The 20,885-nt window shown below is 42.9% G+C and overlaps 1 protein-coding gene across 2 annotated transcripts in view; it reads left to right on the top strand.

Moving 5' to 3' along the window:
- Positions 1-7,177: 7,177 nt before the first annotated feature.
- LRRCC1 (leucine rich repeat and coiled-coil centrosomal protein 1) overlaps positions 7,178-20,885 on the top strand; it is a 423,515-nt gene continuing 409,807 nt past the window's right edge. Inside the window, exon 1 of one of the 2 annotated variants that reach the window (XM_085605344.1) lies at positions 7,178-7,410. In XM_085605344.1, coding sequence (XP_085461470.1) covers positions 7,343-7,410 — 68 coding nt within the window. In that variant the 5' untranslated portion in view covers positions 7,178-7,342. The remainder of the gene's footprint in view (positions 7,411-20,885) is intronic. The other variant, XM_085605345.1, reaches the window with a different exon arrangement.

The following is a 20,885-nucleotide window of genomic DNA, read 5'->3' as shown; positions in this document are numbered from 1 at the left end:
TGTATTTCACTAGAAGTTCTAGCCACCTGCAATTTGAAAGTCCAGCGGGAAGATGTAAGAGCCACTTCTTGTGTGGTAAATAATTTAATTACCGGGACTTAATTTGATACAGAAAAATAATAAAAATAGCTCAGTAAAATAAGAGGCAAAATCCGTGATATTAGAGGTTCGGAATGGGCTTTATTCCAATGGACGATTCGAATCGTGGACTCCAAGTTCCATCACCACGGAGGTTCAGGAAGTGAAGTACATACTTTATTGATAAGTAATCACTTTTATACAATAGGCATTACAGTGAAGCAAATGCAGGAGGCGTAACAATTGATAGTAAAGATAAAACATACATGCGTAGCAAAAGTGGGCGTAACTGGGTGTAACTAAAGAACGTCATCAGGTATGATGTCATAATAGGGTGGTTCCATGAAAGAATTTCGCAATGTCAGCAGAAATACTTGGCAGAAATGCGCGCGCAGCAGCATGACGTATGATTGACGTGCAACTAGGGGGTGAAGGGGATTTGACATTTAACTCTACATGTGGCGACAGATGTCTGGAGGGTCAAGTCAACCTAATCCCAAATCATATCTAACATCCTATGTTTAAAGAACTATGTTATCCAAAAGAGAGGTCTCTTAGAGTAGAATCTTATTCTATACTGACTATACTGACTGTTAGTGCGTGTACAAGCGTCTAAGTGTCTACACTAGATGCGAGGGCAGAAGTCTTCCATAATAATAGGGCTATGAATTACTTGCATAAAGACAGAGAAGCCGGGCCTTTGCTCGGTAGCTGGCAGGATGTTTACTTAAACTACTAGACAGGAATGCATTGGGCAGGGAGCGGAGCAGATAATTTCGAAGGTGAAATACAGTTTTTGGCAGGCAACAGGCTGATGTCAGGCACCGTGAGCCGCGCAGGGAATGAGACAAAGTTCATGGTCACAGATGCAGGCTCAGACTGGAGCTTTCAGAGGCAGAAGGCAAGAAAAGCTTGATGACAGAATCAGGGCCTACTTGCCTGGACTGTAAAATGACATAAGTGAACCATATAAAGCCGGTGGCCTTTCATACTTAGGAATGGAATATCCGGCCTATTCATGGCGGATCTGAAAGAGGACGTGTTGACGGTGGACGCACATGTGTTTGCGTCTTCATAACTGGAACTGGAGGGAACATACATGTACTTGTGATTCATACATGAAACCGTTGGGGTCCAAGATAGGGGACATAACTGATCAGAAAAATCCATATTTCCACACTTGTTGGAACAATAATGCTTGGAGTCTGCTTAGCTTGTTAAACTCTGTTTTCAAAGTTGTGATGGAAGGCCACAATGAGCTTTCTAAAGTCCCATGCGGAGGGGGATATAAAACGTTGTTACAACAAGTGAGTAACTGGGAAACAGATACAATATACGGGACCCCCACCCACATACCACAACAGTCTTGATTTTTAAGTATGAGATAGCTTTAATTCGAAAGTACTATAACAATTAGGAGAATTGCAGGAACCGGAGTTCCTTTTGAATAACAAGTCAAATTAGGCGCTGAAGCATTACATGCGCCATGAATTTTAACGTGTTCAAAAACAAGTGAATGTCCGGCAGTAGAGTCACACTCCTTTCCCGTAAGAAAAACTTCCCTATCAGGGCGTTCACAGTGATAGATAAAGGGCAGGTACCATAACTCCTGTATTTGTCTCAGACATACGGCATTATAAGCAGCATATATAAATCTTTTAGAGCAAAGGAACTTAGGACCCACCAAAACATCCGATATATCCATGTCCTCGAACAAAAGAGACAGATGTTGTTTCACTGCAGATAACGAAGAATGTTCTAACAATTGCTGGCATAGCTTTCCCACTGAATACGTAATAGTGTTCAAATGGGTTGACAGTGAATACCGTGGATCAGGTCTACTTGATTTGAGCCCGGGTGAGGAGTTACGAAAATTAGCATGACAACCATTTGTGTCCACTGGCCACAATAAACACCCACCAAGATTCGAAAAGGGTGCGTTAAATGTACCGTTTTGTATCATACCAATTAACTGGGCATCAGTATAATTGGTATTAGACTGCCAATCATCAAAACGGGGAAAAGAATGGGCAGACATTCATTGCTTTAATTTTATCCAAACACAGACAAGTAGTCCGTTGGATCATGTCATTTAAGAAAATAATTTGTGTGGAGTCAAATAAAGTTTCTTTGCCGCCAGGATCTTGTACCACACATTTATTTCAGGCCAATATTGTCTATCCAATAATCATAGTCTTTAAGGGCCAGCTGGTCAACAAATGAAGTCCCATATATCAGCTTGGTGTGAGTAAGCATATATTTTTTGGGGGGGGTTGGAACCAATTTAACATAGTATGACTTTGGGTGTGAAACGTTGTAGCTCGTGAAATATGTGTACATTTCTAACTGTGTTTTTGAGCTTCCTTGTGTGGGGGTTGGACAATGTTCCCATTGTGTATAATTATAATGGGGACGCTGTTCACTTTCCCTATGTAGAAAATTATGTCCATAATGGTGGTAGCAGAACATCTCAGCGTAATTAGCTGAATTAAGACATAAGTCTTCTGATTCAAACACAGTATAATATTCCAATTCAGAAATCATTGAATTCACAATATGAATATCCCAATCATCTGACTGTAACCCCAATACTATTACATCACCCATGGAAATTTTGAACACATATGGTATCTGCAGGGTCTACGTAGGGCCGCATATATATTGAAAGGAACTTTATCCCAGACAGTCCTAGCAGTCACTGGAATGGCTGATATGTTGGTGAGGAACAAGTCTTTTTTTTATGTGAAGAGGATTGGGGGGCCAACACCCCGTCGACTAGTTCTGTAGAACGTTCTGGGAGGTAATGGCCATTAATCAAAAAGAAAAAAACTATCACAAATCAAATCCACATGAATTTAAAAATCAAGAAAAATACGATCCAGACATATATCCAAGGAGGGACTAGATAAGTGTGTTTTAACCAAGAAATAAAAACACAAATCCGCGCTGGAGGTGGATGCAAAACAGAAGACACTGAAGTACTGTCAGAAGAGAAATGGTCTTCATCCATATAGTATCCAGGGGAACTCAACTGGAAAAGAGGAGGCTGCCTTCAGCAGGCAGGTTCGACAAATGTAAATCAAAAGGAGAATCCAGTGGCGATCAGTATAAACAAGGCCACTGTAGAACGTGGAAAGTAGACACTGGTACCATGTCAATTGAGGTTTCAGCCTTCTCCTCCCCCCTCCCCCCCCCCAGCAGATGGGGAGAAACTACCCAAAAGATAACTTACTGAGCTAGGGGCTGAGGTTTCAAGAGAGGAGGTTTAAGCTATTTAACCACTATGGACTCAACAGTATACTTAAGAGAGCCATGGGGGAATTATACATCATTTCCATATTTACACTTCCTACCAACCAAACATATACATTGTATAATCTTTTAATTTAGAGTAGGGCTGCAACCTCTATATGCTCATTAGTTGGACATACAATCCTTCAGGAATAACCATAGTATCTGTAATTGGGGTTTGCAAAAAAGGTACACTAATGTTCATATTCTTAACGATTGCCTACATTTTCTAGACCTATGGCACCTGCTTTTAAAGGCAAACCTTTTAAAGTGTGATATAACATCCAGAACGTTGGCCATGAAATTCTTATTTTCTATTTCATTTATGGCTGTTACCTGTGCACTGGCCAGATCTTTATTGGTTTCGCATGGTTTTAAAATTAGATGTGAATTTTGTAGAAAGGACTTTAGCATGAAATGTGTATTTGTTATTTAAAGAGACTTTTGTCTAACAATCCTTGACAAAGCTAATAGTCCTGGCTTAACTGTTACAAAGAGACCGGCTGTAACAATCCTCACTATGGACTAAGTGCACAATTTGTAGTAGCCTTTAGCACTTTATTACCACTTGCTCTTGAAAAAGCTTTTTTAACAGTATTTCATATTTTTAAACATCTGCTTTTTTGTGAAGGTTTTTATTAACTGTACAATAAATATGACTAGTTTTAGTAGGTGTAATGTTACTTGTATTATATATCTGGATGCACTGACAGAAGCAGCAAAATACCAGTCGGGCTGCATGCACACCATGCAAAGCACAGATTTTTAGTTTACCTGTTTGTAAGCCATGCCCTTAATTACATCGCACCCGTTTTTAAATCCCACTTAAAGCCCTGCACGATCCACACATAACGCTTAGATAAAAAACACAACCCTTAACATTCATACATGCCAAATTTTTTAAATAAGCAAAAGATAGATTCAGAAAAAAAATATTGTAAGAAATCATTTTCCCGTTCACTTGCTTGGGGTGGAGGACGTTTTGAGCGGTAGACAATCTCCATAACATGTTTTAGCTGAATAAAAAACGTCAGTCTGTAACCTTAATGGGAAGTATAGCAACACATGAAATAGTAAACATACAAAAATAGAAGAGGGGCGGATAAGAACCACCGAGGGCATAGTGCAAAAGTCCACCCGGAAACAAGCATTTGCAATGCAACAGGTCTCGCATTTACGTGAGTTTGAGCTGTTGGCATTGTAAATGACAATGCCTTTTATTTATGTTTTGGTTTTGGAACATAAATAAAACACATTGTCATTTATAATGCCAATAGCTTAAACTCGAGTAAATGCGAGACCTATTGCATTGCAAATGCTTGTTCCACTTCAGCCTACAGTAACACCCGTCCTGGCAGACACAACAAAGCCATTCCGAGCCCTCTTCTGGGAACAGGTCGCAGTGTCCATAAACGCTCTTAGATAGAAGAGGGGGGGGCACCGAGTGCAGGGAAGAGGGCACGCCTTGACGCCGGTGTTGGATCGTAATTACGAGCATGGAAACGTGTTCAGGCAATAAATTAACAAGAATCATTTAACAGTCTTGAACACTGGGGGGTTGCACATGCTTGGCTAGAAGGGGGAAGTAGCTGGGGGGCGGAGCCCCTATAACTGCAGAGATGGGCGTGGGATCGGCAGTCACAATGCTGCCGAGGTCGGATCTAGGCTTCCCACGAGGCTGGAGGGGGACGGGGGGGGGGGAGCACTGGGGGAGGGGCGACTCGAGGGAGACTTACACTACAGCTCCTAGGGGGACGGGCCCCGGGAACACTTTGTGTAGGGTCCCAAACAGCTGGTTACTTCACTCGCCTCCTAGGGCTAAGATAGCGACCTAGAAAGTAAACACACAATATTTGGGACCATGCACCACAATATCTACAGGTAGAGGTGAAGCATATGACTCTGATGTTGTAATCTGAGAGTGATGATGAAGAGGACACTTCATCATCAATTAAATAATTAATGCACTACACTTAATTAAAAAAAAAACTAACTGATGCTGCGTTGTTTCTCAGCTGCAGGCGTCATGTGAGGCGATGAGCCAGAGCGGATCACTCAGGGAACTCACTCGAGTAAAAGTGAAGCCGCCGGGTTCACGCGCCTACTGCAGAGATATGTCATAACGGCTGCAGTCGGAGGCATCTGACATACTTCTACCACAACTTGACAGTTCCATGGATGGTTGCGTCTTCCGGATAAAAGTATCATGTTATGTGATGCTATAGCCCCGGAGATAGGAGGGAGTGGAATAAATACGGCGCAGTAATATCACATCAGTTCCTTGAGAAGCCCACGGAGCTATACAATAGCGCAGTAAGTTAAAGTACCCGCTGCAGGGATCTGTATAACCCTGCAGGCCACATAGTTCAAGACATCTCAGAATCTATGATGCTTCCGGGATCAAGAAATGCTGCGATATAACGCCTACTATGTAACCGGCAACGGGCAGTTCAGCCATACAACCAACTTTTACATTTACCAGGCTTATATTTCTTAAGCAAGAAAGGCAGCTTTAAGCACTTCTTCCGTCTTGTGCTTGTTTAATATTACCACTAGAGGGCAGCATTAGCCCAGATTTTATTAGGTGACCTGTCACACGCTAGTCATCCTCCCGAGGCACGACCGGCTTCTGTGGGAATAAAATATTAGTTACATTATGTTTACCATAGTGTAGAAAATACGTTGGGGAAGCAATGTGATTACAAGTACTGTGCTGTACATAAACAGTGTGCTAAATATAGAGTTACAGAATACCAAGAGTGCAAAATAGGGATCTTTCACTTTTTACCCAGCTATAATTTTTTGTTGTTATACATGGCCCCCGACATTGTCTGCTTCTAATTTCAACTGCAATGCAGTGGCAGAGAAATAATGGGGAGCCACTCTTAACATGGTCTCTTCTTCCTTCCTCAAATGTAAACAAGCAGGAAGGGGGTGGCAAATGGTGTTCACGGGCGCTTTGATGTCCTCAGTGGCCGCGCGGCTCACTGAAAACATCAAAGCGCCCGCGAAATGTAAGTGATCGCAATCGCGATCACACTTCAAAGCGCGGCCGTGTGGCAGGCGAAAGTGAAAGTAGTTTTGGAAGTGCAAACAGTGGCTTTTCAGGCCGCCAAATGGTGCGCGCGCCCGGGGCACATGCACTGTACTTGGAGGCCTGAAATGCCACTGTTTGCACTTCCGAAACTCGCTTACTATAAGTCTCGCCAGAGCAGCGCTAAAGCGCTGTCTCAGGCGAGACCTAAAAAGGAGGCTGCTAGCCGTTTGGAACGGGGAACGGAAGGGTTGGTATTTGTGCAGGAGAAAACGTAAGCCACGCACGATAAGCAGCAGTTTCCGTAGCTTAGCAACGGCAAACTGAGCTAGCAGAGTGTAGGGGCGTACCCCCAGGGTGACAAACGCGCAAGGTAGTATGCATACTCCGAGGCCATCTTGGACTAGTGTTTCATTGTCTGATGTGAGAATATCAAACTTAGTACGTATTGTGGTGAGGGGGCGTTCCACTGTGGACCTTATAAACGTTTACTAGCTGCCTAAGCGTGATTACAACTGTTTTTGAAAATTAAGTAGTAGGTCAGTGCACCTTTTTCTGCACTTTATTTTAAAATGTTATTTTAGGTCATTTTTTTCCCGACCAACAATACTTACTTCTGTATTTCTCGGACATTTTTTAACCTACGTTAGCGCTAGCATACTTGGAAATGAACAATGTAATTGGAGTAACACCTGTTTTAAAATACATCAACTAATCACTCATTACAAGATGGCGACCACGCATGCACATTACTCGGACTACTCTACGATCCCCAGAATATTCCGCTGAATTTCAATCGAAGAGGCGGTAAACAAGTTTCCAGGGTGCGGGGAGAGTATGGGGTTTGCAGGGCCCTGGCACGTCAGAAGACCTTAATGAACTCAATTTACCATCTTCCACAAGGAGTACTGTTCCTGTACCTCCTGCACTCGTACCCGAATGTGTACCATGGAGTCAGACGTCTCTGATGGCACGGAGCTCTCCCTCATCGACAGGCATATCACTAGGTATGTGACAGTAGCTCCAAAACTTCAGTCTTAGTTCATTGCGTTTTTATATAGCGCGTACTTTACCCAGAGGTGTCAGAGCGTTTTACAATAGAGCGAAGTGAATTACATAAGGATCAAGAGTGACATATGGTAGTAGGTAACATTGCTAATATGTACAACAGTTACTCGTGGTGTTAGTTACAGATTAATAGGTTACAAGTTCACTCAAGGTTACATATTAGGAAAGGTTGTGCGATTAGAGTTACACAACTCTATAATAGATATTTACAAAAATTAGACAGAGGGTCATGGTAGCTCTTGTGAGTGTCATGAAGCAACGGTGACAGTACCTGGGATCATGGGGCGGGTGCATTCTGCCTTGCGGGGAGCTTGGCGAGGAGCGTTATTGATCGAAGTGTCTTTGTAAGAGGTTTTAAGATCTGTTTTGAAAACCCGGAAAAAGGCGGAGGTACGAAGGTTTGGAGGTAGCGAGTTCCAAATTATTGTCGCATTACCTGAGAAGGTATGTGCCATAAGTCTTTCCCTTTTGAAAGTTGGAGGTTCGAGCAGTAGATTTTCAGTATTGCGTGAAGGTCTGGAGCCGCCTGATATTTTCAGTTTGTTGGCCAGGTAGCTAGGGTGGAAGAGTGTATGGCTTTATGGGTGATGCAATTGAGGAACAAAGGGACCCCATGCAAAGTACAATAAGTCCTAGGGCAGGGCAAATACAGGTGAGAGCAAAGAGCCTAGGCAATTATCTAGTCATACAGAATGGTAATATGTCACAAAGACCTATGTTAAAGGCATTTGAAGCAATGATCCCCCCGCAAGTACTGTACAGGGCAGAAGTTCTTTACCTGAGTGCTAAATGCGGGTGGGATCGTGAAGAAGGAAAGATTTTAAAAATGCTATTGTCTTTACCAAGCTGTACAATGATCCAAGCAATCAGAATGGAATTAGGGCTAACAGCATGGAGCGTACAGACCCAAATGTCCTTGGTAAGATTCTGGAAATGCCAGGACCCAGGTGGTGTGCAGAAGGTCTCACTTTGGTGCAGAGAGGAGATTCAAACAAGTAGCCTTAGTTGGGCAAAGGATGTAAGAAGAAACCTCCAGAACATAGCAGTGCGCCTTAAGGTGAGACTTTCACAGCCATCCCTGGAAGTAGACTTTACAAAGAAAATGTTTAGAGACCACGGGCTGTCATACTCAAGATTGCAGGACCTAGATTATATGAGTGCGAAAAAATCGGTCCAGTGGTTAAAAAGCTCATGGGAAAATGAAGCTTGGTTACCATATTTGGATACTCTGCCCAATAAAGGGTTAAGATATGAAATTCTAAGGGTCCGTGTTGGCATTAATCCTTGGAAGACGGAAGAAAAAACAAAGGCAGTATTGATCCAATCAGATGGTATTTGTAAATGTGGTCTAGGAATAAGGAATTACATTTTGCACATATTGCTTGATTACACATTGGTTTTAGCCATACGTGTAAAGATGAAATCCGGAAACAGGTAAGGTAGAATAAATGAAGTTTAATCCGGTAAAGCCATGACATCAAGAGGCGTCTAACAATCTACCTGGCAAGCTGTCAACTGTCCTTCCAACCGTCACCCTCGCCCAAGGTTCCAGAATAGAACGGGAAAACGTCATGGAACCTTGGGCGAAGGCTCGAGGCAGAAGGTAGCGCGAGGCAAGTCGCGAGGACAGATAGAAGTAAACACAACACATCTCCTCATTTACAGAAAATTAAAACAGGATGAGTGGAACCACAAAGTAGTGTAAGCAACTGTAAGGAAAATAAGATACAGGAATATCAAAAGTGAAAGGATACAAAACAAAATGTAATTAATCACATACAAAATCTTGTAACTTTTTAGGAGGAATTGTCTCTCTCCCGTGTCTACTAATGGTGGACTCTTTAACATTGGAAGCACCAACGTCAAGCTCATGAGGAGGGAAACCATCTTGTGGCGTGTCTGGAATTCCAACTTGGGGAGTATCGTCAGCACTACGAGTAGTGGAGTCAAATGACGTGCGAACAATGGTCTCCCCAGCGGAACTCTCAGGAATAGGTTTATCATTGAAAACAACACTAGAGTCACTAAGACTGGTGGAATTCTCCCTCAAGACAGGACAACCACTAGTGCCCTCCCCAGGATCGTTTAAGGGTGGAACCTCACTACCTACATGGGAATATCCCTGGTGGATGTCGTCGTCAAGAATCCAATCATATCTAGAAGAGGTGCAAACACTCCTCCACCCTGGATCAGAGTACTGTGGGGGCAAGGTACCATCTCCCCGGCACAATGACAGAGACGACAAATGCCACACCTTTCCATCACTCAAGAGTGCAGAATTGCAAAAGATTCCCTTGACCATAAGGGGTTGCGAATAGCGGCTAAATCCATTTTTGACAAAACCACTACTCTTGACTCTAACCCACTGTCCTACATGAATATTGACATGTTTGCATGCATGCTTGGAGTCATAATGGTCTTTACTCTTTTGCTGAGTACGTGTAATTTTGTCGTTAACCGATTCCACAGACCAATCAACTTTCTTAGGGAATGACCACCCAATGCAGTCTTTAGTGATAGGTGTTCTGCCTCTTATTAACACAAAGGGACTAGAGCCAGTAGACTCGCAGGGTGTCACACGGAAAGCCCACAAGTTGTGAGTCAATTCCTTCCTCCACGAGAGATCATTATGATTGGCCAATTGCACAATCCCCTTCACAACACGGTTAAACCTCTCCACTGCACCATTACCAGCAGGGTGGTACAGGGAGGTAGTCTTGTGAGAAATGCCATTGTCATTGACAAACCGCTTAAAGCTGTCAGAAACGAACTGTGGACCATTGTCGGTTACAATACACTTGGGCAACCCTTCCCTCATGAACACACTCTTTAAGAACTTGATGATGGCTTTAGCATCAGCAGATTGCACAATTTCCACTTCTGGCCATTTAGAAAAATGATCCACCAAGACACTGAGATAAACTTGCTCTCCTTTTTCCCAAATGGGTCTAAAAATGTCAACTCCCAGTCTTGTCCATGGCATACAAGGATTGGACAGTGGTTGAAGGGGTGGTTTCAAGGTATGCTGTGACTTATCAGAGTTTTCACAAGCCAGACAGTTCCTCACCCTCCTTTCTATTTCCAGGTCCAACCCCGGCCACCAGTAAGAGGTTTTAACCCTACTCTTAGTCTTCCCTATACCAAGATGCCCTTCATGACAGATATCAAGCAATTTGGATCGAAGGGAAGTGGGGGGTATGACTCTGCCATTTCTGTGGATAAGACCACCTTCTAATGACAACTCGTGCCTCAATTCCCAGAAAGTACGCAAACTGTGGGGTAAGTCTTTCTTTATGGGCCAGCCCTCAACAATATACTTCCCAACCTGGCACAAAGTAGTGTCTCCAGCTTGTGCTGATAACCATTCATGTTGCGAAATACAAGAAATGTCATCCAGAATTTTAGCAACACAAAAAGATTCGATTTCTCCTACGGAGTCATCTGTGCAAGGCAATGGTAAACAACTCAAACAGTCAGCAACCACATTTTTTGATCCAGGAACATATTGTACATTGTAATTATAATCCAACATTCTCACCGAAATCCGTGCAAGACGGGGAGAGGCAGTTTGTAAACCCTTAGTAGTAAGTACTTTGACCAGGGGTTTATGGTCACTTCTCAGGGTAATGTTAAATTCCCTAGACATATTGCCGAAAATGTCCCAAACCCCATGCACATGCTAAAGCCTCACGCTCTATAACGGAGTATCTTTCCTCAGTGGGTGTAATGGAGCGTGAGGCAAAAGCAACAGTCCTCTCAACGCCCAGGCTGTCAATTTGGCTCAAAACCGCCCCCAAACCTTTCCCGCTGGCATCAGTGGTAACAATGGAATGTAGGGAGGGATTAAAACCTTGCAAAGGTGGGGCTCTGCAAATGTAATCTTTTATATCCCCAAAAGCCCTCTCACACTCATCAGACCACACTAATTTGCATACTTGTTTAACAAGCTGTCTAAGAGGAAAGGTCTTAGAAGAAAAGTCTTTTACAAATTTCGCATAAAATTCAGACAACCCCAAAAAAGCCTTCACTTCATCTTTGTTTTTTGGGGAAGGGGCATCTTTGATAGCTGACAACAACTCTTTTTTTTGGTTTGATGCCTTCACCGCAAATTTCATGACCTAAATAGGTAACACTGGTCTCAGCAAATTTACACTTCAGAATGTCAGCGGTAAGACCATACTGTTCCAAAGTCTTAAGAACCCTAAACAAATTCTCATCATGTTCCTCCCTGGTGCTTCCCATGATCATAATGTCATCCTGAAAAATTAACAGGTTGGGCTCATCTTTAAATAGCATATGCATGAGCCTCTGAAACATAGCTGCAGCAGAGGCAAGTCCAAAAGGGACTCTCTTAAACCTAAAACATCCAAATGGAGTCACAAATGTAGTGAGGCTTCTGCTGTCAGGATGTAATGCAACCTGGTGGTACGCTGCAGTAAGGTCAACAGTCGAGAACCATTTTATTCCATTAGTACGAGAAAACATCTCACTGATTCTAGGCAAAGGGTATTGATCAATAAGGATATTCTTATTAAGGTCCCTGAGGTCCACACATAAACGGAGCTTGCCGTTGGATTTTTTAGCGCAAACCAAAGGTGCGACCCATTCTGCAGACTCCACTGGGTTCAATAATACCACCCTTTTGTATTTTAACGAGCTCTGATTTTACTTCATCCCTGATGGAGAAAGGGATGTTCCTGCATTTAAGGATACACGGAACAGCATCTTTTTTTAGTTCAATTTTATGATGAAATCCTTTAAGCTTCCCTATTTTCCCAGAAAATACAGTTTGAAACTTCTCTTTGATATTTATTGCATATGCATCCTCCGATTGCACAGACAAGACGGGATCAGGGCTGTTGAGATCTAGGAATATGCCCAGCTTACCTTGGTCCCTCCACCCCAGTACAGAAGGACAAACGGCAGAAACGTACAATTTGCTAACTGTTTGTCTGTCTTTGAATAGAAAAGGCAGTTCCCTGTAACCCAAAATATCGATAGGTTCTCCTGTGAAAGTCTTGGGTGATATGTCAGGACTGGCAAGCTTGCGGCCTAACACGGGAATGAATTTTTCCTCCCAGACACTTCTGTTAACAATTGTATAGGGTGATCCCGAATCAGCTACAATGGCAATGTTCACCCCACCAATCTCCATATGGCAGATAGGTTTTTTGCTTTTGCCCTTCACATTCAGAACGTCATCATCAACAAGTAGCAAAAAAGATTCATGTCATCCTCATCAGAGGAATCCGACATGTCATATCCATCAGGTAAGACTACTTTCACGTTAGAGTTCTTCCTTTGCTTGCTATGACACATTTTTGCAAAGTGACCAACAATTCCACACTTAGTACATTTCTGTTTCAGGGCAGAGCAGTTTTTGTCGTTCGCCAGATGGAATTTGCTACCACATCTAAAACATCTTTTGTTTCCGGTCAACATGACCTTCGACGAAGACTCATTCCTTGTTTTTAGTTCATGAGAAGCTGCCTTAGTAGTATTTCTAAAGTGTTTCACTTTGGCTACAATAGTTTGATCCTCCTCTGAATGTTGACTTTTCTTTTCAGAAAGAACAGCTTTGGCGCATCTACCTGTCAATTCCGTTCTCTTGACCATGTCAATGATTTCTTGGAGAGGAGCTTCTCCTTTAGCCCACAGTTTCTCCTGGATCTCACGATTCGCAGAACGCATAATTATCTGGTCGCAAATGAATTCATCATGAAGCTCACCAAATCTGCAGGTCAGAGCCAAGTTTTTAAGTGCAGAGACAAAATCTTCAATGGACTCCTCTGAATTTTGTTTGCGATGAAAGAACTTGTATCTGTGGACTGACACGCAAACAGTAGGTTTGAAGTAATTCGTAAGATCCTCTAAGGCATGAGCATAAACGTCGTCATCCCCAGCAGCTCTCACTTTCTTATTAATGCTGTTATAAATCTTCATAGTTTTCGCTCCCACGCAGTGCAGCAAAATTTTCTTCTTCCTCTCTGGAGTAAGTTCCTCACCTTCCTCATCAAAAGTAGAGATATAATTCTCGAAGTATTCACGCCAATCTTCCCATTTAAGAGACGAATCACCTGGCGCAGGAATGAAGGGTTGAGGTGGAGAAAGGTTCCAAATATTGCCTGAAGCCATGACAAAATGGAAAAGACGAAAGGAAGAGAGAAAACACAAGAAGAAGGAGAATAAGGAAATAAATAAATAAGAGTGTAAGAGCAGAATAAGAAGGAATAAGGAAAATAGAGACGAAAAATAAGAAGCAAAGCAAATAATATACAACGTAAGGAAACTAAAGTAATATCATGAAGACGCACAAGGTAGTGTGTGCATCACTGAAGAGCCAACTGTGGTAACAATAGTGACGTAATGCGAAAAAACTCCAATTTCGCAGTGGTAGCAAGCAACGTACAATACACTATGTTATAAGTGTTGAAGAAACCATCCAATATGATTGGAATGGCAGCAGACAGTGTGCGCATCAATTCACTTCAATAAATCTGAGTGAGCGCATCACTGTGAAGAAATGAAGAGATGAAGCGTGTAAACGCGTACAGGATGCTCTTAAAATGGCCGCTGAGATTGAAATGTGAGCCCAATTCAAAATGTCCGCCAATGCGTTCCAGTGACGCGGTATGTGCGCACACGCTGATCCCTGAGGTGAAGCGCCTTTGTTAGAATACAGGAAACCGCCAGAAAGAGGCAACGTCCCTTAAGATGCAAGGCGTGGGGGGAATCAAGCGCACAATAGCGAAGCACAACAGTCAATGGCCCAAAATTCAAAGACGATGCGGGAGAGCGCCACAACATAAGTCGGCATGGATCTCACCGTAAATTTGAACAGCACCAACATGGCAGAATTCAACGCCGTCCCGAAGGTCCACGAGGGTCGTCGTCCAGCACCAACGTGGCAGAATTCGACGCCGTCTTGAAGGTCTACGAGGGTCGATAAAGAATCAGGAGTGTACGAGACACGAACTCACGCGCAGGTCCGCAGTGGCGTCAGGGCACTCGTCGCCAATTTGTAAAGATGAAATCCGGAAACAGGTAAGGTAGAATAAAGTTTAATCCGGTAAAGCCCTGACACCAAGAGGCGTCTAACAATCTACCTGGCAAGCTGTCAACTGTCCTTCCAACCGTCACCCTCGCCCAAGGTTCCAGAATAGAACGGGCAAACGTCATGGAACCTTGGGCGAAGGCTCGAGGCAGAAGGTAGCGCGAGGCAAGTCGCGAGGACAGATAGAAGTAAACACAACAATACGGAAACTGATTTTAAGTCCAATATTTTTTAAATACATGGTCAGCTCACGCGCCCAAGCAGTTTGTCTACTTACCGATATGCCATCTCTAGACATTACAATCGCATTGGGAAATTTTTTCAAAGCAACAAAAGACTTTGTAAGGGAGAAATTAAGGGAGGGGCATTGATCTGAAATGTTTTTAGCGACCTTCCACTAATGAGTATTTTATGGATTTAGACTTTTGTAAATTGTGTTAAATGAACTATGATTGCCTGAGGATGTTACTTTTTTTAAAATGCATGTTTATTTATTTATCATTGAATTCATACTGTCTCCAATAATAGGATCCCAAATGTGTTTTATGTATTGTTTAAAGACTATGGTCTAAATAAACAACGTTTTCTCTCTCTCTAGTCATACAGTGACTAGTGTCTGACTATTTGATATACAAGTGGACTCAGTGTACTGAAAGTTTATGTTAAAAACGTCATTTTATTAATAAATTCTTAGTAAAAACAGTTTTTTTATTTGATAACATGTCAAAAACATAAAATACATTTATACATACAAAGACACTTAAACATATATTTCAAACACATAGAACACTCAAATGAAAATGTAGATTGTTTCATTTTGTGGCATCATGGCTAGATGGTGGACAAGTTCTCTCTTTTTTTTTGTCTACGCGCGTTTCGGCGTGTGCACGCCTTCTTCAGAACAGCCAGAAAAATCCAAGAGCGATATATAGATGAAACCAAAATGGATATTTTTGAAACCAATCACAGGTTATTCGATTGCCTCTAGGGTAAAGATAGAAGGACACAAGAGGTTTGTGACATCAGGAGTTCTATATAAATTTGATTTCTAAAAACGGGATGTGTGGTGCTTATAAGGGTGAATAAGTACCATACAGGAACTCGAGTGACGAGAGCCTGTGTGGTCCGTCACTCGAGTTCCTGTATGGTACTTATTCACCTTATATAAGCACCACACATCCCGTTTTTTAGAAATCAATTTTCTATAGACTCCTGATGTCACGACCCTCTTGTGTCCTTCTATCTTTACCCTAGAGGCAATCGAATAACCCGTGGTTGATTCCAAAAATATCCATTTTGGTTCCATCTATATATCGCTCTAGGATTTTTCTGGCTGTTCTGAAGAAGGCTTACACACGCCGAAACGCGCGTAGACAAAAAAAAGGAACTTGTCCACCATCTAGTCATGATGCCACAAAATGAGACAAACAATCTGCATTTTCATTTGAGTGTTCTATATGTTTGAAATATGTGTATTTAAGTGTCTTTGTATGTATAAATGTATTTTATGTTTTTGACATGTTATAACATAACAAAACTGTTTTTACTAAGAATTTATTAATAAAATGAAGTTTTTAACATTAAACTTTCAGTACACTGAGTCACTTGTATATCAAATAGTCAGACACTAGTCAGTGTATGACTAGATAATTGCCTAGGCTCTTTGCTCTCACCTTTATGGGTGATGCAAGCAGTCTTATATATTGACCTAGCAAGCAAAGAGAAATCAAAATGGGTGTAATATGGTCGTTTATTTTGGCCTCTCTGACGTAACACGCTGCTGAATGGAGGATGGATTTTAGAGAAGCTAGGTGGGTTTTGGGGAGGCCTGCAAGGAAAGAATGACAGCAGTCTAGTCTGGAGAGTATCAAAGATTTAACTAGAGTTTTCAGGTCTTGCTCAGAAATGAAACGGCGAATCCCCCAGAGAAGGAGCAATTGGAAGAGTGCGTTCTTGGCCATGGTGTTGATTTGGGAATGGATGTTGAGTCTTTTGTTCAGGATGACTTCTAGGGATATGGCACGGTCAACAATGGTAGGTTTGTTAAAAATGTCCAGACCATCCATCCATGATTGAACTGGACCGTGTAGAGTTTGAGGCTGAGAAAAGCAGGAATTATGTATTAGAGGGATTCAGAATAAGATGATGATACCTCATCCATTCTTGGATGGGGTTGAGGGTGGTGGTGAGGATTGAAATGCCAAGTGTGGAAGACACCTTTAGGTATAGTTGGGTATCGTTGGAAAAGAGGTGATAATGGATCCTGGACTTTTTAAGTAGTTTTCCCTGCGGTTCCATATAAAGATTGAAAAGGGTGGGCGCGAGGATCGAGCCTTGAGGGACACTTTGATCCACATCCTTTGATAAAAAGAGACAGTTTGCAAGCCTGCGAGGTATGAGTCAAACCATTTGAGTTCCGTGCCTCCAAGTCCCATTCCTTGTTTTAGTGTGTTCAAAAGAGTGTTATGTTTTTTGTCAAAGGCTGCAGAAAGGCCCAGAAGGATCAGGAGACAGGTGTTACCTGAGTCAAGCACTCGCAGGGCATAGCCGATAACTTGTAGCAGTGCTGTTTCAGTGCTGCAGCCTTGATTGAAACTGGATTGAAATTCATCAAGAAAGTTGTTGTCCTTAATATGTTGGGAGAGTTGCTCCACTACACATCTTTCAGTGATTTTAGCAAGGAAAGAGGGTTGGAATAGGGTGGAAAATGTTAAGGTCATTCTCATCAGGAGAGGGTTTCTTTAGAAGTGGGGTCACCTGACTTGTTTTGAGGGCATCGGGAAGGGAGCCTTGGCTGAGAAAGAGGTTAACCAGAATAGTCCAGTAGGTGAGCGTGCAGGTGTAGAACTCTATTGCAATGTCGCTAGGGATGGGGTCAATAGAATGGTTTGAAGGTTTTGTTTTAAGAATGATCTTGAGGAGGGCATCTTCAGTGTTGATGTCAAAGCTGTGCCAGTCTTTAGATTTGCAATCCTGAAGGGGGGGGAAGGACGACTGACCTTGTCAAGGAGAGATTTCCCTTTCGTATTGAAGAATGTGCAAATTCTGCTGCTTTCTTGGGAGGGTCATCACATTTAATCAATGAGGAAGATGCAGCATTGCTGGTAGATTTGATTAAGTCAGAAAGTTTTTTTTTTAGATCTGTTTTTGACAGAGTCCTAGAGACTTCTGAAGTGATTTGCTTTTTCGCTAAAATTTAGTTTGTGATAGCGCGATCTTGCTTATTTGAGAGATTAATGGTAGAAGGGGACTGTCTCCATTTCTTCTCCAGGTATCTCAGGCTTTTTCTTTCATCATAGAGGCATTTATTGAAACATGGAGCAGAGGGAGTGTGTTGGAGCAACATTGTCTATCAAGACGGAATGACTGGTGAGACACTGGATGGTCAAGTCTTTGACATCAGAGACATCAGAGTTGGGGCTGATGTCTGGTAATGCCATCTTAGCTGAGTGGCAAAGAGTGTGAAACCAAGTGGTTGACCCAGGGTTACAGAATGAAAAAGGTACAATGAGAAGGGGATGAGGTAGTGGTCTGACCAGTCTACTAGCAATTAGATCATCGACTGTTCACAGGTCGTCTTTGGAAGTAATAAGGTCAAGCTTGGCGCCCTTGAAATGTGTTGGTTTAGCGTTGTGTTGTAGAAAATCATTTCCTGAGAGAAATGTGGCGAGCTGGTTGGCGACTGAATCTTCCAAGATGCCCCAGTGAAGATTAAAGTCTCCTAGAAAGATCCCTTTATTGCTTTATGAATATTGGTAATTTGCAAAGTCAGTGAATTCCTCAGTGAAGGCAGAGCTTTCACCTGGCAGGTGGTAAATGTCAAAGAACCTTACATTGAGGCTGTGCTGTACATGAAGTTCCAGAAAGAGGCATTTGACTGTGAAGACAAAGCTACTGGGAAGTTCCTTGAGTTGAAGAGAGTTCCTGAAGACAGCTGCAACGCCTCCCCCAGCTTTATCCACCCTTTCATTCCTGATAATGGAGTATTCCGGGGGGAGCAGGAGATCAAGAATAGTGTGCAAGGTGTCATTGAACCAGGTCTCAGTGAGGAAGAGTAGATCAAGCTTGTGGTGATTGATGGTGTTTGAGATTTCCAGCAGTGTTTCCTTTTTGTGGCATATCTGCTGTTGTGAAGCATACAACGCAGTGCTGAGATGACTGTTTTTGTGACATGGGTGTCAGGGCTTTTGAAGGTGATAGGGGTAATGCTCCTGTAGGTCGGTGCCTGGGTAAAAGATGGCTGACATTTGATTCGGACCAGGGAGATGGTCGGTATTGTGCATTTATTTACGTTGTCTGGAGAAGAGGAGATGGGGGAGTTAGGGGTATTGTATCTAGCCAGTAAATTGGAAATGTCTGTTTTTCTGTTTGGGAGAGATTGTGTGCAGCTCTTTAAGGGTGTGGGAGAAGAGTATTTCTCAGGATTAGGAGTTTGGTGGTATTGTATACTCAATCAAAAAATTAGAGCCACTGTTCCTAAAGAGAGAGTATCGACACATTGTCCAAGCGAGGGGCATATGTAGGGTGGCAGTGAGTAGGACTGTTTCATATTGCCCTCACACATCCCAAAGGGAGGTCATGCTTCATCATAGGGCTGTTGCTCCTAGTTGGGCTGGCACAGCAATGCCAGTGGGTCCCCCGAAGGGTGGCTTTGGCGGAGATCTTTTGTTGGTATGCCATATGATGAGTGCAAGGTAGAGTCTAGGTGGGTTGGTATTTCATGTTTGATAGTGTGGATTAAAAATGAGCAGGGAGGCCACTAACTACTTTTAGTAACTGGACCGCTCTGTCAGATTAAAAACCTTTCTAGGTAAATGCTACCAGTAGGGCCATAAAGTCCCTTGGTAGTCTAGATGTGAGTTGCCTCTTTAGGTGGGGGGGGGGGGGGGTGCCGGGATAGCTAGGAAGTTGAGTTCAGTGGAAATTTTAGAGATTAGGTGGGAGATGGTAGCTTCAAGCTGGGAGATTCTGGAGTTGAGGTGGACTTGTTTATTTTCCAGGGTGAGCAGGACTGAGCACGGAATTATATGTTGCTCGATAGGGGTGACGTGTTCTGAGGGGAGTTAATCTTGAGCGGTTGAGAGAGGAAGGGGGAGGCATGAGGATGTGGGAGGGTATTGGATAATGGAGCGGAGGGTGTAGCGCCATGAGGTGTTGGTTGGAAATAAGTGTGGGTTCTGCTGTAGTGTGAATGAAATTCTTAGGGCATTCATTGAGAGAGAGAGAGAGAGAGAGAGAGAGAGAGAGAGATGTATTGTGTAAGAAATGGGGTGAAGAAGGGTGATAGCTATTGTGGGAATATGGTAGGCGGGGAGGGGAGATGTGGGAGCCGAAGAAAGGCAGGGGGCAGCATAGTGAGAGGTGGAGAAAGGGGGGAGAGGTTGTGGTACAAGAGCTATGTTGTGTGTGTGAGTGTGGGCCTGAGATGAGGAAAACCGTCTAGGAGGGTTGAAGAGGGGTGTGGGTAGTTCTTCTTGTCTAGAGAATAGGGGAGAGGTAGAGATTGCCATGCTGGAGAAATTGATCGAGCGGCTGTACATGAAAGATGGTGGGATGTGGATTGATGTAAGGGGTGTGAGAAGGATTCAGGGTAAGGGGCGAGGCAGTAGAAGAAAGATGGAGTGGAAAGGAAGGAAGAGCGTAGGGTGGAGAGGTCTTGAGGTAGAATGTGCGTGCTGCAGAGCATAGTGTCTTAGATCTGTATTTTATGCAGGTTAACTCGGCAACTGAAATTTTTTTTGTGTTGCTTGCAGGTTCCTGGATACCGTCCTGGAGAAATAGTTTAGTTAGATAAGGGACCACTCTAAATAGCCACTTGTAATCTGAAAGCCAACGGTTGGACATTTAGCAGGTTTTAACCCACCTACGATTATACTAACATAGCCTCCGAGCCCGACCTAGCGAGCTCTATCGGCCATTGACGTGCTGCTCCAGTGTGATTATTCTAACATAGCCTCAGAGCCCGACCTAGTCAGCTTTATCGATCATTGACGTGCTGCTCCAGTGTTAAAGACCCGAGTCGTATTATGTGGTGTATACACTTACACAAAAATACAGCCTTGATATATCTATCGAGCATGCAAAGATCTGCACATCATACGTAGACCAAGAGCCTTTGAAAGTCAAAAGCACTGTAACATATGTTTGTTGCTTAGCAGATTGTGATGTTACAATGCAGAGGGTTTCTTTGTGTCTCTTCTTTTAATGGGCTTACTGAGTGTGAAAATCAGATGTGATGTTCTATATGTCTGACTTGTCCTCCAACTCCTCACATCTATGACACCTCTTGGATGCAAAAGGAAATACATTATCTTTATGAAGTGAGGTGTCTCACAGCTGGGTACACTGGAGAAGAAAGTG

Source organism: Triturus cristatus, chromosome 5_1 (genome assembly GCF_964204655.1).
Source record: "Triturus cristatus chromosome 5_1, aTriCri1.1, whole genome shotgun sequence".
Classification (NCBI taxonomy): domain Eukaryota; kingdom Metazoa; phylum Chordata; class Amphibia; order Caudata; family Salamandridae; genus Triturus; species Triturus cristatus.
Note: the sequence above shows the minus strand (reverse complement) of the source record. Positions and strands in the feature narration are given on the sequence as shown.